The sequence below is a fragment of the Rhinolophus hipposideros genome, assembly GCF_964194185.1.
Source record: "Rhinolophus hipposideros genome assembly, chromosome: 24".
Taxonomy (NCBI): Eukaryota; Metazoa; Chordata; class Mammalia; order Chiroptera; family Rhinolophidae; genus Rhinolophus; species Rhinolophus hipposideros.
The window spans coordinates 24,500,885-24,527,270 of record NC_138070.1 but is presented as its reverse complement, the minus strand read 5'-3'; the positions used below and the strand labels follow the sequence as shown (position 1 = coordinate 24,527,270).

Here is a 26,386-nt window from a genome sequence, read left to right as displayed (position 1 = left end):
ACCATACACATTTATTATCTTACAATTCCGGAGGTCAAAAATCTGCAGTGGGTTCCATGAGGCTCAAATAAAGGTTTTGGAGGCTCTAGAAGGAAATCCCATTTCCTTTCCTTTTCTAGCTTCTAGAGGCTGCCCACATTCCTTGGCCGGTACACCCTCCCTGTATCTCCAAAGCCTTCATCTTCTAATCTGACACCTGACACTCCCTCTTTGATTTATAAGGAGCCATGTGATTACATTGGGCCCACCCTGATCATCTCATGGTCCTTAATCACATCTGCATTCTCATCTACCGTGTAAGATAATGTAGTCGCTGGTTCTGGGAATTAGGATGTGACCTCTTGGGGGAGGGGCAGCATTCTGCATACCACAATATATGGCCCCATCTTCAATTTCTAAGAATTGCCTCCTTGCACCCTCTATCTTCCATCCTCTCCCTACTCCCAGTCTGTAATATACAAGGTCTGCTCCTTTATCTCTAGTACCACTCTCCAATTCTCAGGGCTCCCACCCTGACACACGTGATGTGTGAAGAATTTCCTTCCCCCCAACTTCAGTTTTAGTGGGCGCCTCAGAGTGCTAAGATCTACCAAGAGCTTCTTTCTCGTTCTTTTCATTGCTGCATTCCTCCCCCTGCTCCCTCACCAGCCCAGCCTCCCAATGGATCACTAAAGGAGAAATGCAAAGAGTTATTGCTTTTTAATTACAAGTGCTATTGTAACATCTATAAGGAAGAACACTTTAAACTTAATTGAGACCAAATGTGAAGTTAAATTAAATGAATAACTAATTAATGTAATGTTCTTGCATTAGCCCCGAGTGAATGCTGAGGCCCAGAGAGAAGGCAGGTACCAGGCCTCTGGGGAACAGTCAGTGCCCAGCGCTGAGGTGGGGCCGGGAACCTGGGACCTGGGAGACTCGTGTGGAAGGTCGGGTCTAAGGTTGGATCCCAACCTTTGGTATTTCCCTGAACTCCCACCTACAGCCCAAGTCCCCATTTCTGAAGCCAGGCTCTGAGCTCCCACATGACTTTTGCCTCTCCCTGGTACCAACTTATCTGCTGGCATGAGCTGCTGTGTCCTGCTCATTTCCTAGCCCCTATGCCTGACACATTAGGGCTTGATAAATATTCCCTTTAACTGTCTCCCTCTTCTACTGCCCCTCACTACTTTAGCCACCTAACTGCCCAGGTCCTACTCATTCTTCCTTCATATGCCTTGCCCATTCTTTCCTCCTGCTGCCATTGCTATCACCCTCCTGCCAGCCCCATCCCTTTAGGGCTGGACTAGTGGATGGCAAAGTCTCAACTTGAGTCCATGCCCCTGTGTTTTTTCCTGTATCATTTATAAACGTCGTTTTCATATTCCTGTCTTCTCCCCTCACTAGACAAGCTCCTCAAGGGAGGGGAGTGTCTTACACCCCCTTATCTCCCTTCCCACCAGTCCTCTGAGGTAGGTAGTGTTAGTTCTATTTTCTAGACGAAGAAACAGGCTAAAAGCTAGTAAGTGGTGAGGCTGGTGCAGAGAAGACCTCAAAATTGCCAAAGAGGAACAATGTCCTCCCTCCTCCTCTGACCTGTCTGCAGTGGAAGGAAAGCTGACAGTTGGCAAATGAAGAACCCTCTGCTCCTCTGTCCCCGAGGGACCACGAAAGGGAGCCCCGGTTCACTCTGGACTCTACCATGGGGTTATGGCACCATCTAGCGGCTCCCCTGAGGGATGATGGCGGATAAACCTTTCTCGTCCTCAAAGCAGCGTTCCTGAACAGAGGGCACAATGCCACGCACACTGGCTGCTGCCCTGTGGGGCCTGAGGACCAGAGGGAACAGTCAGTGCCCGACGGGCTCCTGCTTTCAAAGTCAAGCATTTGGCGACGTACGTATATGTCCCCACTGGCGTGTGTACAGCCTAGTTCAGCTAATGCACTGGCCCGCTGAGTGTCCGGGTCAGTGCAATGGTTCTATCTTACTGAGGCTCCAAACTCCCGGTTTGCCCCGGAGGTCATCAGTGTTGTCTGACCATGTCCTCTGGGAATGCCCATTGTGGCCAGCCCCGGCACACGCCCTGCCCGGCCTGGGACGCTGCCTCCACAGCCCCTGGGAGCCCTGGCAAGGACTAGCACGGCGCAGTCAGCAAGAAACCTGTTGGTGCTGACAGGGGCTTCAGAGGTCTGACAGAAATGCCAAAGGTTCGCTCTGGGATGTGAGGTGGACAGAACAAATACACGGGGAACTCGGGGGAGGAGAGGCCACTGCACAGAGCTCCAGGAAGCGGCACGTGTAAAGGCTCCGGAAGGAAACAATCTTGTCACCCTGGTGCCTGCACGCAGGGCACAGGTCCTTTTCCGGTGTCCACCGTCTACTCCATTCCTAGAGTAGAGCTGGCCTCCAATGAGCACTCAGGGACCATTGGCACTTCTTTATCAAAACACTGGTATTTTTATCAAAATACAGGGTATTTTTCAGTCAGGGCCCCCACTCCCCACCCTTCACCCCACCGCAGTGCCCTCACATGTCATCTTCCCCTCGGGACATAGAGGGCTGGGACGAGGACGAGGCAAGGGGAGCCCTCTCTCTCAGGGACCAGCCGAGGAGTGACACCTCCCTTGCTTCACGCTTGTCCCCGTCCTGGAGGGGCGATAATGCTTTAATCCAAACGGATCAGGAGTTAGAAACAGGATCACGTGGAGAGAAAAGAGCTTGTGGATAAAGGGAAGATGAGAGGCTGGGCAGCTCTGAAATAGGGTCAGAATCCCACCTAGAGGTACAGACTGATGACAGGTTCAGATTTACCACAAGAAGGACAGACGTGCCTTTTCCAGGCCTTAGCCCTGTGGAGCCTCTGCCTTCTGTCCTGAAATCTGAATAAGAAGGAGTCTGAGCAGATCTTTCCCTCAACAAGCTGGAGACACCACTCAGCTCTGGCCCCATCCGTTCCGCCTGGCCGTCCCCTTCCTGGAGAGAGTCTCCCAGCTCCTTAGTCTCCCTGTGGGCTGGGCTGGCTGGTGTTAGGTCAGGAGGCTTTGCCTCAGCAGTCTGTGGCAGTTGCGAATGTCTTGCCCAGGGGTGCAGTTTGGCACCCAGCTGGGGCCCTCCATGCTTCTGTTCAAATCGGGGCCTCATATTTCTTTATACCTGCATGAGGAGGAGAGAGGCGATGGAAGGGAGAGTGAGACACAAGTTAAGAAGCTCCTGCCCCAGTGGTGGGGAGAGGGAAGGCGGGTTCCTCAGGTCTCTTAATAATTGCCTTTCATCCCTGTTCTCTATAATCAGGGCTCCCTCTCACCTTTGCAGCAGGAAATAGCAAGGCAGATTAAATTACAAACCTTACAATATTGGTACCACATTTGACAAAGCAATACCACATATCCCATCTCATCAGCCTCAAATCAACCCTGTCAGGTATGTAGAGATAAGTGTCCCCATTTTACACACTTTACACACAAGTTCAGGGAATATGCCCAAGTTCACGTAGGTAAATGTGAACAGAGAAGTCAAGACTGTCCAGGGATTTCCGGTTCCAAGCCCAGTGCTCCCCCTGCCTTAGCGAGATACCCCGCTCCCCATACACAGGCCTTTCGGAGAAGGACCAGTCAACAGAGAAGCGCAAACCCCACACACCAGGGACTAGCTGAAGCCTTAGGCATGTGAGTCCTTAGCCGAGTCCTGAGGCTTCGTTCTCTCTTCTCTAGATGAGCACATTTACCTCTCAAGATGGTGGGGCGGTAAGCTAATATATCTGAAGTCAGGTTCTTCCCAAGCATACAGCAAATTAGTAAGTGTGGACTTTTTCCCTTTCTGCTTCTTTTCTCCCCGCTCCTCCCACCCCAGACTCCCCTCAGGCCTGGCCCAGGGAAGGCAGGTGGAAGGAACACTAGTGTGGTCTAATCCCCTTGCTCCTCCAGGGCAAGCCCGAGACTGTGAATGCCTCCTTCTCTCCATTTTTCTCCCCTGAACCTGGATGACGCCTTCCTTAAAAGGAAGTGCTTTCCCAAATAGTGTGCTGGTTACCACGGCCCTACATTTACCACCGAAACCAAACCCACAGCTCTGTCAGCTCCTCATTTGCAAGAGCCTCCTGCTCAGAAGCAGAGCCAGAAAGTCCAAGAGACACCTCAGTACCAGCCCAGCCTCAGCCGCCAACCTCTATGTGCAGCCGCCACACCCACCACCACTGGACAACAGACAGACAGCACCCAGCCAGCCACCAACACTGATTCAATTTTGTCCCAGAGGCTTTGATTGGTAGTCACTTCCTTCTGAGCATCCCAGGCAGAGGGGCCAGTGACCTTGGTTTCTAATCTTCAGGAGCATTTGCAGCTCCAAGTCTGAGCTCAGAGGGAAAACTGTTTCCCTGCCTCCTCTGTCCTGGGGGTACGTCCAAAGCCCCGCTGCTCTGCCTGAGAAGAGGCTGCACGCTTGATGGCAGCTCAGACCTCTTAGGAAACACTTCCCAAGCAACATGCTCTGCTCAGGTCGCTTGGCACTGGCCCCCAAGAAGAAAGAGTTGGAAAAATCACACTGAAGGAGAGAGGATTTGTATGCAGGCCCCGCTCTGATGGCATATCAGTCACAGACTTGAAGAAAATACTCACAAAAGTCATGGACTGGAGGAAAATACTACCGCGTGTGGGTTAAGGCCAGACAAGAGCTATGGAGACACATGGGACAACAGGGCAGGTTAGTGGGGCCGGGGCAGGGTGGGTATTCACGGAGCCCATCCAGAGCCAGCTCTGAGTTCCCGAGGTCTCAGACTGGGTGCAGAGCACCTGCCCACGGGTTTTGAAGTGAGGTGGGAGGTGGGGATATAGCTCTCCAGAGGACTCACCCTGTGTCTCTGCTGAGGGACGACTTCCATGCCAGGATCTCTTTGTACACCAACCGGCAGAGGAGCTGTGGGGGAAGGGAGGGCACGAGGTTAGTCCCCAGTGCTGGTGACCAGTGGGCTGGTAGAAGGGAAAGGGCTGAGCACACCGCTTTGTTCAGCAGGCATCACCCATGGGATGGGAAGTGGTTCTGAGCAAAGGGCTGCTGTCCTAGAGCCCCGGCAGAATGCTTTGAACTTCTAGAGTTTTAGCCTGGCAAGATAGGACATCCCCCAATATCCGTCTGTGCACCCCAAGAACTCTTACCAAGCAGGCCAAGACGTCAGCAGAAATGAGCATGTAGAAGACGTTGTTCCAGCCTGTGGGGGAAATGAGCCCGGCCAGCAGAGGCCCCAGCGCTGCACCTGCGTGGAGCACAGTGTCAGAGCAGGGCGCCCGCCCGCCAGGGAACCTCGGACCCCCAGGAGTGTGCCCAAGACAAGGCCCAGGCTCAGCTGCCCAGAGCCAAAAGCTAGTCACAGACCTATGGACCCAGTGCCGTCGATGATGGCCGTGACAGTGGACAGTGCCTTTGCGTTGCCCTTCAGGCTTTTGTGAGTCCCCTAGGGGGAGAAAGCAGAGTGAGGACCAAACCAAAAGGGAGCCCTCAGCACCAGGATGGAAGAGGGGCTGACCCGGAGAAAGGCGGTGTAGGGCTCGGGGTTGAGAGGAAAGGGTGGTCGATGGCAGATTCTAAGGACTTTCAGGATCTTTACAGGCCAAGGGGGCGGGGGAAAGGGCTGTGGGGAAAGTGGACCTGGAGACAGAGGCCCTGACCAAGCCCCCAAAGTGACCCCTGGCTCCTGGGAGGCGGCCCCACCTACCAAGTCAGCGGAGACAGCAGTGGTGATGAGCGCATAAGGACCATTGACCAGGGCCCCACAGACAATCAGCATGACTGAGGCAGCAAGAGGCAGACAGCCCAGTTAGAGATGAGGGGCACCACCAGCCCGAGCCCCAAAGCAGGTGAGAGCACCTGGTGTCAGGCTGACAACTTCTGCTTCTCTGTGCCTCCACCAACGCCCCCCAAGCAATGCCCTTCCTATGGCCTGGCCATAGGTGAGCCCTCTCCTCACCTATGGAGCTTCCAATCCCATTCTGGCCGAAGCGGTTGTACAGGAACAACTGAGAGAGGAGAAGTGGACAGGCAGAGTCATGCCCAGACTTCCCACGAGCCACCTGTGTTAGACTGGAGCCCGGAAGTCTGGAACCGTACTCTCCTGCACTGGGACCCCACAGGTCACTTTACTCCTTTTCCTTCTCATCCCCACACTTAGGGAGGGGAGGCCTAAGATGTGGGAACATTGTTTCCCTTTTTCCAGAAAGTCTTCTCTCAGCCCTAGGCTCAAACTCCTATTCTTTCCTTGGGCAAAAAGTTTCCCAGCAGGTCTCCCCTTCTCCACCAAGACCAAGGAGCCACTAATCCCTTTCTGAAACTCTCAGTCTGGGTCTTTCTCCCCCCTGAGCTGTGCTCAGGAATGTACACACACAGAGACAGGTATGTGCGTCAATGCCCCGGTGCCCACAGTCCAGCGGCCACACGCAGGCACATACGAGGTTATACACACCATGGGGGCAGCCAGGATCAGCATGACGCAGCAGGTGGTGGCCCTGCCATTGGTGTAGTCAGAGATGAGCCCCGCCAGAATGCCACCTGGAACACAAACCAACTCACCACTGCGGCCCCGGGCATGACGACAGCCTCCCACCCACGTGGTACCCCAGGCGTTGCCCCATCACTCCGCCCAGCACTGGTCTGGGCCAAGGCATCCAGAACCAGCAGAGCGTCTCCCTCGGAAGCCCTCCCGAGATCCATGGCTGACAGGAAGACTAAACACGAGGGCCATCTTCCTTAGGATCACCCAGCTGGGCAGGAGCCATTTTTTCTCTGATGCTACCTGCCTGGGTCACTTCCCCTGGGACCGCCTTTCTGCACCACCACCAGAGGAAAGGGGAATGCAGCCTAGAGGCAGAGCAGGGCGAAAGCTCACCTATGATGCCACCAACATCAAAGAGTGTAGATAGGTCTCCAGCATCCTTGGCACTAAAATGAGCTATGGAAAACACAAATATGTGGTCAGACCTGATGAGTCAGGGCAAATACCCTGGAGTGTCACAACCAGAAAAGTCAGATCACATGTTCCAAGCCCCGCTTTTCAGAGGAAGCAGTGAGGACCAGTGGGAAGTGATCGGCCACGGTCAGAGGGGAGTTTGCAACAGTTTGACCAGAAGCCCTCGCTGGCCCCCAGTCCTGTGGTGCCCTCTCCTTCTGCAGGATGGCCTTGACCTCTCACCCTAGTGCTCCCCGAAAGCACTGGGGTCTGGCCTGCAAGCCCTGTCCCACTGGACCACCTTCCCCAGGGGACACAACTTCTCCTACTGAGCCTCAGCTCCAGCAGGGGTTCCTGCCGTGCTCCCGACTGAGTGGCAGGCCCCCATCAGGACGCTTTACATCCATTTGAGGTCTCTGCTAATCGACAGAGCCAGGAAGGAGACGCGTGGGGAAATGAGGACCTCAGGTCCCAGGCTTTGCCCTAGGATTAGAAAAGGAGTATCCAGAAGCTTGAACCGTAGCCCAAGCTTGGTTCAAGCCCAGTCAGCCTTGAATCAAGGCTGACTCATATGCTGACGTCAGCACCACGCAACAGAGTCCCCGTGCCCACACAACTGCCCTGGGCCTCCACCTCTGTCTTTGTGAGAGACCCCTCAGACAGAGCTGTGGGGCAAGTTACAGCTTGAAATGTGGCCCCACAATCTCATGCTCAGAGAAAATGCAGTGTATGTCAAGGCAGCCTCGCCCACTGGTCCCCCCACGGGGCTTGGAGGGGCCAGGGCAGTCTGGGTCAGGCCCTGGTGGAATGCTGAGGCTGGGGGGACGGGGTTTGGTGGGGGTGCTGCTTCCTGACACAGCAGCCACGGGGGTGTGGAATAGCAGAGACCCAGGCCAGGTGGACATAAACACTTTTTTCAACCACAAAAGTGTCCTGTGCTCGTCTGTCCGTCCTTGGGCAGGGGCAGGGGGAGTAGGTCCGTGAGATGGGCAGTGCAGCCGACCCAGCACAGGGACAGGAGAATAGTGTCACCACCAGGCTGCGCGCAGTGGGGGTGCCATACCAGGCCTCTTCATTGGGTTGGGGGAGGCTCAAGGGACTCCAGGAGGCCTTCGAAAGGCACACCTTCTCTAGCACCTTCCAATCCCACCCATCTATGAGCCAGGCAGGCTGGAGGTGGGTTTCTCCTACACTTAAGGCTGGAGAAGTTAGGGAAGATCACAGAATAGAGCTTCGAGTTCCTAACCCCCAACTCAGTTCCAAGGGAGGAAAGGTGGCTGGAATCAGGGCCTTGGACGTAGTGTACAAGGTTCAACTTCCCATTAAAAGAGAATCTCCGTTTGCCCTAAGAGAGGTTCAGCAGAGACCCTCCCTATATCTGAGAATCATATGCACCGCACAACAGGTTTCCTCTCCCACTGAGAACCCCTTCTTCTTCCCCTGGTTCTTACCCACATTGAAGATGTAGAGGGGCAGCCAGTAGAGGAAGGTGTAGCTGACCAGCTTGGCAAAGAGCAGACACAGGGAGAACTCGATCACGCCCTGGGGAGCGGAGTAGAGGGCACGATGGAAAGGGTGCAGGAGATCCTGGTCTGGGGCAACCCCCAGGGGCGTCTGAGTGCCACCCCAGCACTTCCCACCCCTCACCACACAACCACCTCAGGTACATCCACTCAATAAAAGCCATGTGTCCTGCTGTTCCAATGCTGTGTCAGGACGAATCTCCCCTCTTACCCACCCTAGGCAGCTCCTGTAAAGAAAATTCTGGAAACCATAGCTCTCCCTGGCATCCCCATCTCCTGATATCCAGCAGAAAAATCTAGAGAGCCTCTCTCTCCCCTCCATTCCCCCCACTTCTCACCGGGATCATGAGCGCCCCAAAGAAGCTGATGGCAACAGGCTGAGCACTTGGCTCCTTGGAGCATTTGGACTCTGTCTCCGGGCTGCTCTCCTGGTGACAGTAGGGGCTGTTCCTAGGGTCCTCGGCATTGTTCTGGTTCTCTTCCGGCCCATCCTGAACAGAGATGAAGTCTTGTTGTGGGCATCCACGTACCACCTCCTGCCCGCTGGAGGGATAACCCACATGAGAGGCAGGGGCTCCTAAGCTGAACGGGGTACGTGTCCCTCTCCCGGTCAGGACTAACTTCCTACAGGCCCCTGGGGCTGTTCGGGAGCCAACCCAAAGGCCTGACATTGGACTTGTCAGGTACTGTGGGCTCAGGCTGCTCTCCTCCAATGCCCGAGTCCTGTCTGGGGATGGAGTAGGAGGGCAGGGAGTGGGCTGGGGCCTCACACTTACGTGGTGCTGAGGCGCGGTGCAGTCCACGTCTTCTGGGTCTAAAAAATAAAACCTTCTAAGAGGCTTTCCATAGGCCAGGCCCTCCGCTTGCACTGGGACTAGTCCCCACCCCTAAAGCCTCCTGGACTTCTGCTCTCCAGCTACAAAGTGGCCCTACGACCTGGCCCAGCCGACTCACAGGCTGGCAGGGAATGGGGATGAGAACAGCAGATGTGGGGAGTGTCCTGTCCACCCCATGTTCCCCCTTCTCAGCCATCATTTGCCAAACACCAGCGAGGGGCTGGGAGTCCTAACTACTTGTCTTACCGAAACCTTCCACAGCTCTGAGAAGGACACGCTTTTAGCCTTATTTACAAATGAGAAAACTGAGGCTCAGAGAAGCTGCTGTCCCATCACACCCCGGGTCCTCCAACTCTGTGACCAGTAATCTCAGCCGCCTCCTCCCAGAATTGCGGCCCCTGTGGGGAGGAAGGGTCCGCTTACACTCGATGAGAAAGAGGAAGGTGACGATGCCCATGACGGCGGTGATGACACCTGGCACTACGAAGGACAGGCCCCAGTGACCGCTCACCCAGACACCTGCGATCAGGGAGCCCAGGATGTTGCCCACGGATGTGTGGGAATTCCAGATGCCCATGATGAACCCCCGCCTGGAAGGAGGGAGGAGGAGGGCGGAAGAAAGGGAAGACAAAGAAGAGGAGGGGAGAAGAGCAGAAAAAATTTAAAGGAAAGCATAGGGTTCTTCACAACTGCCCTGGACATGTGCAGAAAACTGGCTGCCTACAGCCTTCATGCCAGGGAAGAGGGATGGGGGTGGCAGGGGTCAGCCAGTGAGCGAGGGAGCGACAGCCAGGCCTGGGTTCCCGAGCCGGCACACGGGGCTCCCCAGTGGGGCGCTTGCTGCCCAGAGGGGTGGAGCTCCACACCCGCTGCCTTCTCTCTGGGAGCATTGGCAGTATCTGAAGAGTTTTGACTGTCACAGCTCTGGGTGTGCTGGTGGCATCTAGTGGGGGGCTGCTGCTAAACAGCCTCTGATACACAGCACAGCCCCCGCAACAGAGAATCATCCAGCCCCAAATGGCAATAGCGCCGAGATTGACACACCCTGCTCTAAAGCAATGGGGTTTTTTTTTTTTTTTTGCACAAAAGCCAGTTCAGGAAAAAAACAATACAGTTTTATAGGCTTCGTTTTTGTCTTCATGCAAAATGGAAATTCCTCTATTAGGTTGTTTTATGGGTTGCAACCTTATCAAAGGAAAATCAACACTGCTTCTTAGTCACTAAAATGTTTGTATCTCACTCAGCACGTGAACGTCAGCAAGATGGAGGCAAGTTTCTAATCCCTCACCCTGAAATTATATTAGGAGGCCACAGGTGACCTCCTAGGGAACCTCCAGCTCCCACTCCCTTGTCACACTCACTTCCCCTTCCCGAACCAGTTGCCAACGCAGGTCACAACTGAGGGCCAGCCTGTGGTCTGCACGAGTCCATTAAAGATCTGCAGGGAGAGAGGAGGCAGGTGGGAAGGTCCTGGGCGTGCTGCCAGCTCCCTGCTCTGATCCCTCCTGGGCTGAGGAGATTCAATACCATGGCCCCCAAATTCCCACACATGTACACACCCCCTAATGCCCTCTGGCCCAAGACCCTTCCCTGCGCAAACCCAGCCTCTCTGGCATCTCCGGTGACCTCAAGGTGGTGCTCAGTGCAGCATACGGAGCAAGCAAATGCATGACCCACGGGGTGGGAAGTGAGACCCTGTGGAGCCTAACAGAGGGGCACTGGGCTGGGCAGGAGGTGTTCGGGGCCCAAACCGGCCATGACCTAGGGCAGCTGAGGAGAACTAGAGCCTCCAGCATCCTTTCTGTGCTGGGAACAGGGGCCCAAGAGCAAGACGGGGGCTTATACCTGAATGAGCACGAAGTACCAGAGGACGTGAATGTTCCAGAAATATCCCAGGCCAAAGAGCGAGGTGAAAAGACCACTGAGCAGCATTCCAGCTGAAAGGTAATAACGGAGGGGGAGCCGCTCCCCAAAAATCCCACTGGAGAAGAGAGAGTTGGATTTGTGGTTAATCCAAGCAGCCAGCTTTCTCTTTCTAGCCGCACGTCTCCTCCACTATCTGCCCATCTCACCTGTCTGCCTTCATGTGTTCCCCCTACCATACCACTGAGCGACTCTGGCCAAGGAGACCACCAATGACCTCTGTGTTGCCACAGCCAGGGACACCCTCAGGCCTTGCCTCACTAGGCTTCTCTGCCGTATTCGAAACTGCTGACTACACTCCTAGAGATGTTCTCTCCCTGGCCTTACTGCTGCCAATCTCATCCCCCACCCCTTGGCCAATAACAAATGCCTTCTCATTTGTTATCTCTGGGGAGCAGCCTCTAGCAAGCACTTGTGTGGGTTTAGCTACCACTGAGTAGATCTGCAGTCGGATCGCTCCCCCAGAGCTTCGGGACCACATCCAGATACTTCCTGGGCATCGTGACTTGGGGGCCCCCTAAACACTTGAAACTCAACACTAAAACTGAACGTCTCCTCCTCCTCCCCCCGCCCAGCCCTTATCTGGTGCCCTCCTTGAAGTCAACGGCACCACCATCCTGGGCCACTCAAGCCAAACACCAGGGAGCCACCTTAGCTTCCTGCTTCTCCTTCCCACCCTTCACATCCATTCTCCAAGACCCACCTACTCTCACAGAGTTCTCCAGTGTTTTCCCTTTTCCAGCTTTATGACTACTATTCTAACTCAAATGCTGCGCAGAGCTCAGCTGGACCATCATCAATCTGTTCCTTAGCATGACCAGGTTTCAGTTTTGCCCTCTCTTAATCTCCCTTTCACCCCACTCAGAGTGACCCATCGGAAATGTAAATCTGAACATGACACCCTGGGTAAAACCCTTCCATGCTCTCCTGTGCCTGTGGCCAGGCTCACATGACCTCATTCTTCAGCCCCATCTCCTGCTACTACTCCCTTCAAACTTCACGCTCTGGTAAAACTGTTACTAGTCCCCACTCCATCCTTCGATCATGCTTCCTTACTTTGCTCATGTGATTCCTCTGCCTATCCTCTTCTCCACCGCCAAGCCCGACTGCTCCGCTTCAGTTCAAGTGTCACCTCCTCCAAGAAGCCTTCCCTATCCCCTCTACTCTAATCCCAGCTCGGACTAAGTACCTCTGAGCCCCCAGAGCCCCCTGGAGCCACTGCTGTCACGGAGCCAGCACACTGTTTTGTAACTAGCTGCTATGAGCTTGTTGGAGGCGGTACCTACCTCACTCATCTTTGATTCCATGGCAACAAATACCACGCTTGCTGTGTGAAAGCATGCCTGCTTTGCTAATTTAGGCCCAGAACAGGGCAGGGTTTTCTAGCCATCTCTGCATCCGGGGCCACCCTTGAAGGATCCAGGTCCAGGACAAACCATACTCCAGCCATCTGAGCGACTAACTCAGGAGTGTCCAGAAAAGGCTTTCCAGGAAAAAGAGCTACTAAAAGTGGGAGTCGGCCAGGTGAAGGAGATGGCTCAGTGTAAGTAAGGAATCAAGGATGGTTGGGGGCTGACCACACATGAGGAAGTCTTGCTCTCATTTCCACCTGGGGAGCCATTAGCCTTTTCACTTTGACCCCACTGCCCCAGGTGAATCAAGAGGAGGCAGCAGCTCTGAACCGCCCGACTCTGGGGTGGTCATGGGCTCTGCCTCCCTCTTACCTGATAAACATGCCGATGGCATAGGCCACGAGGAAGGCATTGTCCACGGCTCCCAGTAACTCCTTGTAGTTGTCCTGGTCTGAAAACAGACGGAAGAGAGAGAAAGCTGGCTGCTTGGCCGCCCCTGCAAGGTCTTTCTGGTCCTGAGCAACCCCTTCCTGGGGAGGGGAATGGGGAGTAGGGAAGCAACTTGCCCCATTCTTACCAAACGGTGACCAGCTACACCATGTGGTGTCATTGGGACTGTGGGTGTCGTTGAGGGGCCTGATTATCTCTGAGCAGTTCTGGTGCAGACGGCTCTGGACAGGCAATAAGATCAACAGGTCAGGCGTCATCTCATGGCCCCAGAGCCCAGTCAGCCCAGAGAGGAGCAAGCAGCCTCCCTCCCCAGCCACACCCATACCACTGCCACCACACTGAGCTCCATGCTCCTCCATCTGACACCTCCTCCTACAGGAACAGGTTATAGGGTCAGGTGGTCACAATGGATCCTGAGTGAAGGGCAGGGGGAGTCTATGAGCAGAACCCTTAGAGCCCAGGGTCCTTGCTCTCTCAAGCCACCAATAGCCACGGACACTGCTGTCTTGGTGAATATACTCAAAAGGAGCACCTGGGAAAGTTCCCTGGGAAAAAGAGCTACTAAAAGTGGGAGCAGGCTCGGCGATTGTGGTAAAGGAACAAGGATGGTAATGGACTGAGTTCCAGACCATTTTACTAAAGTGGATTTCTGCCGGGGCCCAGTATCTCCTGCATTCTTCCTTACTGCCAGGCCAGCCTCACCTTAACAATACTGATGGGCTTCCTGGACATGTGGTAACAGGTATAAATTAAGAAGGTAAGCAGCAAGATAAAGCCTCGGTACCTGCAGGAAAAGGTAGGCATGTGGATTAGCAGGAAGATCAGAGCTCGTGCTCTGTAGCCCACCTGTGCCTGCTCTGCAGGCCCAGGGCCTCAGCACCACCAACTCCCTACAGTCAGGCGCCCCTCCAGACACCAGTTCCTTGGAGCAGAGGCCAGTGGGAGGGTAGGAACAGGTGCCCGAGGCCAGGGTGCTCCCTGGTCCCAGCTCCTGAGGCCTTCCAACAGAGCTGGCTCAGCACCAGCACTCTAGAAAACACAACACCCTCCTTTCTCTCTTGTCACCTCCCATCACCTCTATGTTCATTTGGCCTCAGCAAGCTCAGGGGGTGTGTGACTGAAAGAGGTGGAGCAAGGGGGAGGTAACATCGTTTTTGTTTTTGTTTTTTGGTGCTGAAACCCCACATCATTTTTAAAATACCAGCAATGGTGGGAGCGGGTAGGAGGCTGCTGCGGGAAAAGGGTCTGTTTTTATAGAGCTCAATACTCCTCTTAAGCTTAGAACACAGCAGAAATAGCACTTGCTGCAGCCGAGTCAGAGCAGAGCCCAGACCATAGTTGGAAACGTGGCTCCAATGGGAAAGCTGCTGACAGAAGTCACATCCTGTTCCTAGTCCCAGTCTCGTCCTTCCTACTGGATGGACGGCAAGGTCATTCTTTCCACCTGGGGCTGACACATCACATGTGCCCTCTCCTGCCCCCCGTTTCTCATCTCATGCACTGGTTTGGGATGGAAAGAACGATTCAGCCAGGCACCAGGAAAGTTTCCACGCACAGCCAGCTGCTCCCCTTCTCCTGAGGGCCTGGGGAAGGGCCTCAATAGCCCCCTGAGTCACTGTCTGCTTCCCCAGCAGAACATCAGCTGAGCTGAATCAGCAACCAAGAGCCAGGAAGTGCATGGAAAATGGGCCTCGAAATGGACCCCTGGCCCAGGAGTAAGGGCCAGGTATTCGGAAAGACTCAGAGCCCGGGTTCATTAAAGACCTCATGGAGAAAGGCGGGGAAGAAGGGTAGGAGGGTACCTGCAGCCCTGGGCCTCCCTCAGCTCCTAAGGGCCGGACACTGCAGGCTCACTCTGCCCTCTCTGGGGATCTGCCTCCCAAACCCAAAGTCACTTCCTTCAAATGTGTCACGAAATGCTACCGCCTTCGTTGTAAAATGAAGGGGAATTTCAGCAGAGCTTGAATTTAGGTTGGGCTACAAGGCCCTTCTCACTGTACCCCTGGAATTGAGCTTCCCGCCTGGGTTCTCTGCCTCCATTCTCTCCACTGCCCCTGGTTCATCTCCTTAAGAGAATGAAGGTACACGTGTGCCGCTCCATTCCCTGGCTTAAAAGTTTTCAGTGGCTCTCTGTTCTGTTAAGGATGAAGTTCCAACCGTTTAGTCTGGATTTCACGCTTCCCTACAACCCAGGCCCTCTAGTTACCAGTTCCCAAGGGAGCACAGGTGAATCACAGAGAGGGGGAAATTCTCTGAGAGAATTTGGAGAGGGTGCCCAGCTGGCCTTCTTCAAAGAGCAGTGAATGGAAGACAACTACAGCCCTACAGGTCACTCCAACCCAGTGCCCTGCCTGGGAGGCTGCCTGGGCTGGGAAAAAGCTGAAAGCTTTGAGTCATGCCTCTAGTTTACTGTGTAACTAAATGCAGGCTCCTAAACCATTTTTGCCCGCGTTTTCCTCATCAGTTGCACACAGGTGACAGCACCAACCACATTGATCTCAAAGATCGGTGAATTACTCTCACTCTAGTCCCTAGGTCCTAGGTGTTTTGTCACCTTCAAGACCCCGGGGGCTCAGCTGAGCCTATCTTGGCTGCCACTGACCATCGTGACAAGTCCTCTAGGTCTGAAAGGTCTCTGAGGCCCCATGAGGCTCCTGGCTCTGAGTGTTCTCCCACGACAGGCCTGGTGGGGAGACCCTTCCCAGCTATGGAGCCTGGTGTTGCCCGGAAAGCCAGGCTGCCATTCAGTAGACTCGCTGAGCCCTTTTAGGAGCTGGTCAGAGCCAGTGAGGGGCCCAAAGGTCGAGCCCGATTGCCAGCCGCCCTGTCCTCCCAACCCCACACTGATTCAACTCCAAGCACCAGGACGTGCCCACCTGGGAAGGACCCAGCTGCCCTCCCTTGGCTTCCTCCCATCAGTGTCCCGGTGCTCTTCCTTCTCTGCTCCAGGCCCCTTTCCTGTGGCCTCCTCTCCCAACCCTGGGAGGAGGAACTGCCAGAACAGCAGACACAGTAATGCCCACTTTTGGCATCCCGATTCTTTCAGGCAGAAACAAGACTGCTCCCATCCACAGCCACACACGTGCCCACCGCATGCTCGGGATCCAGCCATAACGGAGATCTCTGTGCTCTGGGGGCTCCCAGGTCAGTGGGGAGACACACGGAATTGGGGCCACAGTGCTATAATGGCAAGGTGGCAGGCAGCCCTGCAGGACGTGGGAGCACAAAGAAGGGACGCCAAGCGCAGCTGGGGTGAGCGCAGTGTCGGGAAAGGATTCTCAGAGGTGAGGCTTTAGTTAAATCTTCAAAAGCAAGCAGGAGATGGCCAGGTCAACCAGGGTTGGGGCAGACAGCGTGTCCAGGGATAGGGAACTGTGCGTGCCAGAGCAGAGAGTATGAAATAAACTATCTGTTTAGGGAACTCCGCATAGTTCAGGATATCTGGAAGGTGGGACTGAGCCGAGCAGAAGGAGAGATGGCTGGGAAGGAGGCAGGGGACAGGTCCTGTGGGGCTTTGGGTACCAAGCTGTTGAGTTTGGACTGTCTCTTAAGGGTGATAAAAATAGGAAGTCATTAAAGGGGGTTGGGATTTTCCAAATCAGAGAGGTTTGGACACCACTCAGGCGCAGCAGGCTGAGACCCAGTGCTCTGCCCTGTTGACTGTTTTGGGAAGCCCCAGGTAGGTTTCCTCAATGAAGGCAGGGCCAGCTCCCTCTGCCTTCCCCATCCCGCGAGCCCCTCCCTGGACACAAGGCAACACTACGGGGGACCCTCGGTGGTGCATTTCAGGCAGTTTCTGTCTATGGAGAAAAGAGCAAAAACTTAGGAATCAGTGAAAACCTGGCTTCGCTCCTTAAACCTGACACAGAGGTCACCACCTTTGTCATCAGGCTACTGACTAGTTAGTGAGATGATGCAGACAACAGGTTTTCTAAGTTTCTGACACCCAGTAGGCATGTAAAAATGACAGCTACTATTATTTCAAATTTTCAGATGAGGAAGAAGAGCTGGAGAGGGCTGAGGCAGTCCACGGTGGTCCTTTATGGGAAGTGAGTGGGGTTGGGGGCTGGCACCGCACTCTCCGGGTGGTGGGGGCTGTAGACCCTGGACTCACTGAAAGGTGGGGATTTGGAGGCCAGCATGCCCCCTCCTCCCCACTTCCCCAGCTAAACTCCTAGTGTCCTCCCCCTGCCTAGGACAGCTTCCAGGGTCTATGGGGGAGCCTGCAATGGGACAGAGCAGAGCTCTCCAGCCTGCTGGGGCCTCTGCCCACATGCTCCCTTGGGAGAAGACAGGGAGGCTCAGCAGAGGTCCACACTGACATCCTGACCTGTGGAACTCCAGCCCTGTCCTCCTCCAGGAGCCTGGCCTGACCTGTCCTAGCTCTGATCCCAGCGCCCAGTAGAATATCTGACAACTAAGATAGCAGGAGAGTCATGATTCCTGGGGGGGGGGGGGGGGGAGCAGGAGGTCCTCTGCTGTGCTGTGTGACCTTCGTCTAGCACTGGGCTCCCCTGGGACTTCCTGCCTGGACTCAGAGTGATGGAGAGATGGGCTCAGAGTCACACATCTAGCAGGCAGAGCACAATTGTGTCCAGTCCTCTTCCCATTCCACTTTGGCAACCGTTCTGAGCAAAAGGCCAACGTGCCACAGTTGAAAGTGGACGGGGGACATCTGTCTGGTCTAAGCTGAGACCAAGGCTGCCAAACTCACAGTAACTCACAGGAAAGATAGCTGACACGCTCCTGCAGGCTATAGAACCACAGGTTTCACTTCTCTTCTTACGAGCCCTTCCTGCAGAGTCAAGGGGCCCCAGAAGGGGAGCAGGGGGCAGATATACACAGCTGCCTTTGCCTAGCTACCCCAGGTTGGCTGTGAGGGGGAGGGATGGCAACAGGTGCTAGGCCAGGCTGGCCTGGCATGAAGGCGAAGGACCAACGAACACGAATGGCGAGGCCCTCAGACTGTTCCAGGTGGGGCGGGTTGCCCCATGACCCCTCAAGTCTCTGTTAGCAAGAAGCAACACTTCTTAGAGCCCCAGCTCCTCCTTACTCGGCACTGGTTACTGAGTAACCAAGTTAGATAGAGGGGTACAGTAGATATCTCCTAACTATTAGCTGATAGGCCAACTTATTCTTTCGAGGGAGCATGATAATGGCTTTATAGACCTTTAAGACTTTGCACTAGGAATGCTTCTGAGGTAGGGGTCAAGAACAATTTGTCCCAAAGAGGCAACCGATAAAAAACAAAGGACCTACTACCATCCGTAGGACCTACTACAGAAAACAATAGGAGACGGTGGAGAGGCCTCTTTCCCAGGCGGCCACCTGGTCAGACACCCCAGTACCTGCAGCCCCCTTTCTTGTTTTGCATCCACACTGCTGACAGTCCCTACCCCTGTGTTAAGGCTAATGGGGACTTAAACTTTCTCATCAATCAATCCCCACCACTCCCTGCCTTAACCAGGGGCTAACAGTCAATGTCTAGGACTGCTCAGGTGGCCACGTGACGGGTGGGGCTGGCTGCGGCTGCAGGTGACCTTGGCACTTGCTCTGAGGAAATAGACTTGGTGGCTTATCCTTCAATGTGCTTGTTCTGGGACTCAGCAGATCTGAAAAGAATAGAATGCTGGGAACAATAAGAACCAGGCCGGTGGTGACAGTGCCACCCCTGCCAAATCCTCCCCTACCACTGGGAGACTTCACGGTAGGGAAAAGCCAGCCTGGGACAGATACCACAGAACAGAACGCTGAGGCAGGCCTTCGGTATGCAAGATTGAACAAGGCAGGCCAGGGCTGGGAGGGCCTCCGAGCGGTGAGGACATGAAGCCCTCTTAGGGCCGAGAGCCAGACCAAGGACTTCTCTACTCATTGCCCTTTGTCCAGCTGGGACTCGGGCTCGTGATCAGCGAGATCAGACTGGCTTAGGGCCTGGCCTCCAGATCCTTCCCAGAGAAGGGAGCCTTTGGCTGGTAGCCACAAGGAGTCCACAGCTTTATAGAATAAGTGAGTAGATAAAACAATGATCCTTGTTAGGAAAGAGGAAAAAACATAGCTTGTTTTGCTTTAAGAAAGAAGCTAAGTAGGGGAAACTACTCTGTCTGAGCACCCAGACAGAATGAGAAGCCATGGCTTTCAGCTTCAGCATGAGGTTTTGTTCAGCCAACTGGAATAACTCTGGGAGAGTATGAGAGTTGGTAGGGCTTGGAAGAAATGCTCAACGGGTATTAAGGTGGCCTTTCTTCTGAAGAAAGGCTACACAAACAGCGCAGATGGAAACGTGTGGATGATGGCAGAGCTGTGTCTTGCCCAGGGAGGGTGGCCTTCCTCTCAGGATGCTCTGGGGGGCTAGCCCCATGCCTCACACTGGTCCACTCCTGCTGAGCACAAAGGATGCAGGGAATGAGGCATGAGCCAGAGGCCAACATGAGAGCAGTAACACTGTCCACGCCCGCTCCACCCCAAATGCCAACTCAGGGATCATCAGATGGTGGGGAAGGAGGGTGGTCATGGGCTTTAGGGACATACCATTGATGTGTGTCCTCAGTTCTGTTGTTACTTTCAGACAGCTCCACTCTGACCTAGCCCTCACTGGTTAGCTTGACTGGAAGAAATGAGGCCTTGGCCAACCACTTAGACCATCCCAAACCCTTGTTGCCTCTAGACCAGTCCATGGAGCCTGAGTCAAACAGCCCCACCCAAAGCCAGGGAGGTGCACACCCGTCTGCTCTGTGCAGAGCGAAGGAGGAAACAGCAGGGTGGAAGAGGAAGCAGGAGCCTCTAGGGGAACAAGGCAGCAATCACACAAGTGGGTGGGGGAGGGGAGCCACAGGGTCATGTGCTGGGTAGGATCAGGCCTGAGAAGCAGCAGAAGTGGGGCAAGGATAATAATGGGCTTAGCTCTCCAGGCTCTGCTCCAGCATCTCTCTTCCCTTTTCAGAGCAGCTTCATAGCTTGTTTTAAGGAGCCCTTTCTGCTGCCCTTACCAAGTACCTCTTTGCAGTTATCAGGAAAATAAGACAAGAGCAGCACTGGGGTCCCTGGTCTGAAGCCATTGCAGAATAGGGAAAAGAACCTTAGACTTAGACCAAGGAGGCCGAGTCTTAATTTCTGGTTCTGCTACTTACTGTGACCTTGGGCAAGTGGGTTAACCTAAGTCTCAGTTTGATCTTCTTTTAAATAAAATCATAAACTCATGCCACACAAGACTGTTATGCGGATTAAATGAGATACACTGGATACAGCAGAGTGAGCCCTCAGCAAACTCTGAGGGCAGAGCCATTCATCCCAGCAGCAGTCCCCAGCCGGCCCTGGCCCTTGCAGCTCATGTGGGAAGACTTGGGTGTGGGGAAAAACAGCTGTGTGGGTCCACAACTCCTGCTTTCCTGCCTGCCCCTCTCCCCATTCCTGCTCCCACAGGCTTCTCCTCTCCTGGTCCTGAGCTGTTCCCCCTCACAGCGCTCTAGGAACTGAGCCCATCCTCATAAACACCAGCCGCAGTCATCTCTCTGGCAAGATGCCCATGTTGCCAGATGACCCCCGATATGCCCACGCAGACGCTGGCATAGAATGCAGGGCACTGGCCAGGCCTGGGGCTGGGGAGAACTCTGAAAGGCCTTGAACTAGCTATCCACACTGCCCCCCCAACACACACACACAAACACAGGGGGTCTGGCAGGAGGAGGAGGGGCAGCCACGCTTCTGCTTGCACACTCGGCCGCCTGCCTCTTGGCCTCATGTCCAAAGAGGGACTGGTCACGAGCCTTCAGCCTCTGTGCTCCTGCAGCTGCAGCTCCAGGGGACTGTCATGAATTGATAGGCGACACCTTCGCTTCCAGGCCTTGGCTCCCCGACCTCTGCTCAGATCACTCCAGCTCCACCCAGTCACATGCCGCCTTTTCCTTCTAATGAGGGAGAAGCCCTGCTTCCACAGAAACTCACCAGCATCTAGCCATGCCCAGGTCCTAACTGTAAGCTAGGCGCTGGGCTAAGTGCTCGCAATGCCTTCTCATTTCATTTCACCAAACTCTGTGATATAGGTCCACTGTTATTTCCATGTGATAGATAAGGACCTGGATCCTTACAGAGGAAGTGACTTGTCTCAGGCCAAATAGCCCTGTGATCTTTTGCCCCTTCCGCACTCTCATCAGGAGGTTGGCGGGAAGACCACGGGCTTGGGGGTCAGGCGACCCTGGATTCAATTTCCAGCTCAGCCGTTTACGAGCTGTGTGAGGCTGGACGAGCAGTATAGCTTCTCTGTGCCTCAGTATAGCCGTATGTTGGGTGGGGAAACCTTGCGGCGACAAATAACGACAAATAAACAATGCCTGACACAAAGTGGTAGGAACAGCAAGCAGAATGATAGTCAGTAATTAATGTTTAGCCTGGCACTGATCTAAGTACTTTACACGCTGCACCTCGTTTCATCTTCGTGACAATCTCATGAGGTAGGGATTACTGGTCCTCTCACTTTATAGATGAGTCCAAAGATCAGGCCTCATCCACCCTCACTATCTCTAGGCAGTCTAGCTGCATCTGCTGGCTTCACCTAAATGCCCTCCTTGGGGACATGTGGAAGCAGTGACATTCGATAATTAAGGATCCAGTGGATCCTTAATCCTGAGAAGGTAGGACCTGGTCTTACTTATCTTTGCAGGCCTCAGAGCTCAAATCTTAGTGCGCCTACAGTAGTCACTGTATTAACATTCAGTACTTACAGGAGTCCAAACCTACACTCAGGAGGAAAGAAGTAAAAGAACATTGCTGAGCACCCCCACCAGCCACAGTGGGTGAGGGATGTTCACGTACCACATTTATGCTCTAAGACCCACCTGACTTTCACCAGTGGGGAAACTGAGGCTTAGAGAAGTGACCTGTGCGAGGCATACAGTGGTGAAAGGATCCCGGTCCAGACGAGCTGTCTTAAGTCTGGCAGATGCCAGTATGCACAGTGCTTGGACTCACACCTCCAGACGTGTGGGAATGGCGTGTGTGGATATAGAAAGTTGTATCATGTGTGTTTTTGAGCTCTTCTAAAATGCTCGTGTGGGGCAGGCTGTTTACAATTAGTCACCCTCCTTGCCCCCTCTCCCCGCCGTTTTCTCTGAAATCTGTTATTCTGGTTAAAGGGTATAATGAATATCTATGAATGAAACTCGAATAGGCACAACAGTGGCAGAGCGGAACAACTTTGTATACTTGGTAATGAGATATGTGTATGTTTATTAAGAAGAAAAAGAAGTTTTATCTTAAAGTAAAATGACTGGTTGTTCCACAATGGGAAAGAGAACAATGAAGGACAAAACCTGAATGAATCAATTTGGATGTTTGTGGAAAGGGACTTTGATTTGCCCTAGGTTACTGTATGTGCAAATAATGAGTCTGGAAAGAAGCAATTATGTTAGAAATTTTGTCAAAGCTGGCTCAGTTTTTATCTTATTCATAGTATTTTTTAAAAGAGGCTGTGGTTCCTTTAGCATCAAATATTATGTAAATGCAAACATGGAATTTGTTTTTCTCTCTGTTAAAATGACAACACGTTCTTAACTATTGGTTATTGGCCTGCTCTTAATCAGAGGTTGTCAAATGTGACTCTTTACCTCCTGTGTAATCTGCCTAGATAGCAAAAATTCCATATCTTACCAGAATAATTTTCTCTACTCTTTAAAACAAAGAAATCCCCCTTAAGAAAGAGCTAAGTTTCTTTACAATGTTACCTTCTATGTTTATTTTTCAACGTATTTTTGTCCCTTTCAATGGGACAAGTACTGTTTCTTAGGCACTCACGATAAGCATTCAAATCTCCTAACGACTTTTTTTGATTTTTGCCTTCTCAAACACAAATTCTAAATACAAAATAAAGTAAAATGTTCAGGGTATTTTTTTTTTGTTGTTGTTGTTGTTTTGTGCCTAAAACTATCTTTCAGATGCCTGGAAAATCACAAATTTGTTTCTTCACCTTTTAAAAAGAGAGAGGCTGGAAATAATTAGGCTTACCTGATTTGTTACTGTTGACCAACTGCACGGGAATAATTGTGAAGTCGGAAGCTACTAACCATCTCCAGGTTAAATTTATAAAGGTCAACGTTATAATTTATATAAATATTTCAGAAATTGTATGCCGTGTGAGAACTTCCTGCAGACTTCTCAGTGCCCTCTCGGTCCATGATTTGTTTCCAGGTATCAACATCCTGAGGGCGCTTTGTCTGACGATAACAGCCTTACCAGTCATGATTTCAGTTGCGATTTAAAAACGTTACTTGGACTGCAACCTTACTTCTTTGGGTCTAACATCTCCTAGGTCAGTGGGTTTCACCTGAAGATGTACATCAGACTTTCCTATGGAGTTTTATTAAAATATAGGTGTTTAGGACTTTCTCCAGACTTACTGAGTCTCTTCAGTAAATGTTTTGGTATATCCTTGGTATACCATGTAAATTATGTCTTAGGATTCTTATATATCTCAAGGTTGTTTCCTCTATCAAAGTTATTTTCATCCATTTTTATAAATCAGATGTTATGTCCACTGTCTTCTTTGAAATTAGCCTTGTTATGTTTTCAGCCATAGATGTCTAGATGTTTTTATGGGGGGAGGGGGCGGGGCAATTGGCTTTATTTTGTCTTTCATGCTTCCGGAACAACCAAATTTCCTTGTTAGCTGCATTATTCTTGTTATGAATTCTCATCAGATCATTTGCTTTTGAAAAATTATCAGTAATGAGTTAATCCGTGCCTTTTTCAGTCTCTGTCACCTATAGATGGTTTTTGTTTTACTCTGATGCTTCTTAAAGGCTCTGCACTCAGCTGTAGGTCAAAAACTTTATCTTTAGCAGGCAAGAATGGTCTCAGAAAAGCACTGTACCAGGCACTTGCTCTCGGTCACAGGCTTCTGATGGCCTCACGAGGACGTCTTTCAGGACATACCAATGGACTGAGTCAGGGTTTCCAAAACTCTTCAGTCAAGAAGCAGACAGGTTTATGAGATCGCTAACCAGATTCAGCAGAACAAGAATTAATCACATGGAACTGAATAAACTCGGAGAGATGGCTGTTATTTATGTTCAGGATATCGTTGGTGTGGTTCTAGTATTCTATCTTCTGGATGTATAAGGAAGCCCTTCCTCTTTCTTCTTAAGCTATCTGTAACCCCTGACAATGTAGTAGACACTGTTTTTGTAAACTGAAGTGAAACATTTGTAAATATCTTATTCTCCCTACCTGATTCCCCAGAATCCATAAACTTTTGCTGAATCTTCTTGCTTTTCATAGCAATATGATTTTTTGCAAAAGTTCAGGAAAAAATCTGTCCTTTTTTTTTTTTTAAAACCAGGGCATAATTAAACAAATTGGTTATGCAACCCAGGCCTTCCCGGGAATGTCCTAACAGGCAATGATGCTCATTTAATCTGATATAACCAGCTCCTTTAAAGGTCGACTCTATGGAGCTAATACTAATAAAACCCTCCCAAGAAAACCAGCTTACTGTGTTCTCTCAAAGGCAAAGAGGAAAGATCACTTCCTGGCCAGCCCGGGAAACTTAGGATATTTGGGGACCTCAAAAAGAGAGGAATGTACCCAAATTTACAGGTACAGCAGGTAAAAACCTACTGGAGAGAGTTTCTTTAACAAGCTTTCAAATGTCCAATCTAAGATTCCTTATGAAAACTTCCAGCAAAGTAAACTCATCAAGGCCTGTATTATAAGTTAACACTCTTATTGCACCTATGTAATCAGATAAAATCTAATGAGACCAGCCTTATTTTATGATGTGGAATAATCTTTCTTTGCGACTATTTTTGATCAAAACAGGGGAGACTGTAGAAACAATGGTATGTTTCATTGGAAAAGTGTGCATTGTCTAGAGGACTCCTCTGCAGGTTATCTGATTCTAGCATCTTGTTGACCTTGGGCATTTGACAATGCTTTGAAGTGGTAGTAAACTAAATCGTACAACATATGTCTATGAACTGATAGAATTTCCATAGTCTTCCTTCCCAATCTGTGGAAAAACCAGTTTTGCCTCAATATTCCTGATTTATAAATCAGAATGTTTTTTTATATTCTCTTTTTAAAATCGTGGGAATATATATACAACATAAAATTTCCCATTTTAACAATTTTTAACTGATCCCTCATTAGGAATAAAATAAAATCTTTAACCCATGTTCATTTTTATATCCCTATGAGAGTTAGGTTTTATCTTTTTCTGAAAAAAAAAAAAAGTATTTTAACAGTCCCAAACTCATAAAGGACCAAATAAATCACGTAAATGCGTAAAGAAGGCTGGAATTGATGAGGAGTGCCACCAATCGGAAAGCACTATGGTGACCAACCACCCTGCGAGGCCCAGGACTGATGGGGTGGGGAATGTGAGATTTTCCGTTCTAAAACCAGAACAAGAGGGTCATGGTAAGAGCACCTGTCCTACCTGAAGGGGACTCCTTAAGTCCTATTAATATAATTTGGGTATTTGGGCCTGGTATTGCTACATCATCTGTTCTTCAAAAGAAGCCAGGTATCTGGCCATTTATGTTAAATTTTATAATTTGTAAATGATGGCAACTAACACAATATTTTAAAAAACACCGTGCAGACCAAGCAAAGCGCTTGGTCCGTGTGTGGCCTCTGATGAGAAGGGGGCTGAAAGCTCTGCGCCCCCCGCCCCGCCCCGCGCCCCCCAGTGCGGCCGCCTGGGGCCTCGGTACCGGAGGAGAGCTCCCGTGGGAGTGGTGGGCCCACTGCTGGGGCGGTACCGGCTGGGGGGTCAGCCCTTCTTCCCCGGGCATCTCTCAGGGCCTGGAGCCCCCACGCCAAGCTCCCCGGACCGCTGAAGTGTGGCCTTTGTGTTACCCAAGGGCAAAGAGAAACCAAAAGGGACACCCCACGACTCAAATGGCCATTTTCAGCCGCAACCCCCCAGCCGCGGTTCCCTGGCCGCACGTCCAGGTTGGCCCAGGCGCCGGCCGGCCGTTTGCCCCTTCCTGCCGGCGCGGGTTCGGACGCTGCGGGCGGCCGGCTGTCGGTCCCTGTCCCCAGGCTCCCGCCCGCCGCCCGCACCGGGGGAAGCTGTCGGGGCGGGCGCGCTGCCCTGCCCGGCCCGGCTCACCGGCTGTCCCTGGAGAAGGCGCGCAGGAACCAGATGCCCGGAGCCAAGGAGGAGCGCATCGTGCCGGCTGGCGCCCCACGGAGGCGGCGACGTGGCCGCGGGAGCGGGTTTAAATGCCCCGCCGGCCGGCCCGCCCCGCTCCCGCGGCCGCGGCCCCGAGCCCCCGCCCCCTCGCGCCTGACCGCGGGGGCAGGGCCCGCGCACCCCGGCCGCCCGTCCTCCGCCTGCCTCGCCTCGCGCGGGGGTCCCCGGCGCGCGGAGCTGGGGGGTGCGAGGCCCCCCA

General features: G+C 52.6%; 1 protein-coding gene across 4 annotated transcripts; it reads right to left on the bottom strand.

Moving 5' to 3' along the window:
• Positions 1-681: 681 nt before the first annotated feature.
• On the bottom strand, positions 682-26,246 carry SLC37A2 (solute carrier family 37 member 2). 4 transcript variants are annotated; one of them, XM_081037980.1, is made up of 18 exons: positions 26,104-26,246; positions 13,701-13,782; positions 13,126-13,219; positions 12,921-12,999; positions 11,119-11,254; positions 10,635-10,711; positions 9,697-9,863; positions 9,214-9,251; positions 8,776-8,928; positions 8,366-8,456; positions 6,855-6,917; positions 6,432-6,517; positions 5,940-5,988; positions 5,688-5,761; positions 5,348-5,426; positions 5,131-5,228; positions 4,827-4,891; positions 682-3,133 (listed from the first exon to the last, which is right to left on the bottom strand). In XM_081037980.1, exons 1-18 carry the CDS (start codon positions 26,160-26,162, stop codon positions 3,118-3,120), a joined length of 1,506 nt encoding a protein of 501 aa, XP_080894106.1. In that variant the 5' UTR covers positions 26,163-26,246; the 3' UTR covers positions 682-3,117. The 4 variants fall into 4 exon arrangements, 2 of the variants coding, with proteins under 2 accessions (XP_080894106.1, XP_080894107.1); XM_081037981.1 differs by lacking the exon at positions 26,104-26,246 and adding an exon at positions 19,527-19,684 and having other exon boundaries at positions 2,403-3,133; XR_013992553.1 differs by lacking the exons at positions 682-3,133; positions 4,827-4,891 and having other exon boundaries at positions 5,159-5,228; positions 5,348-5,761; positions 26,104-26,213.
• Between the last annotated feature and the right edge of the window lie 140 nt (positions 26,247-26,386).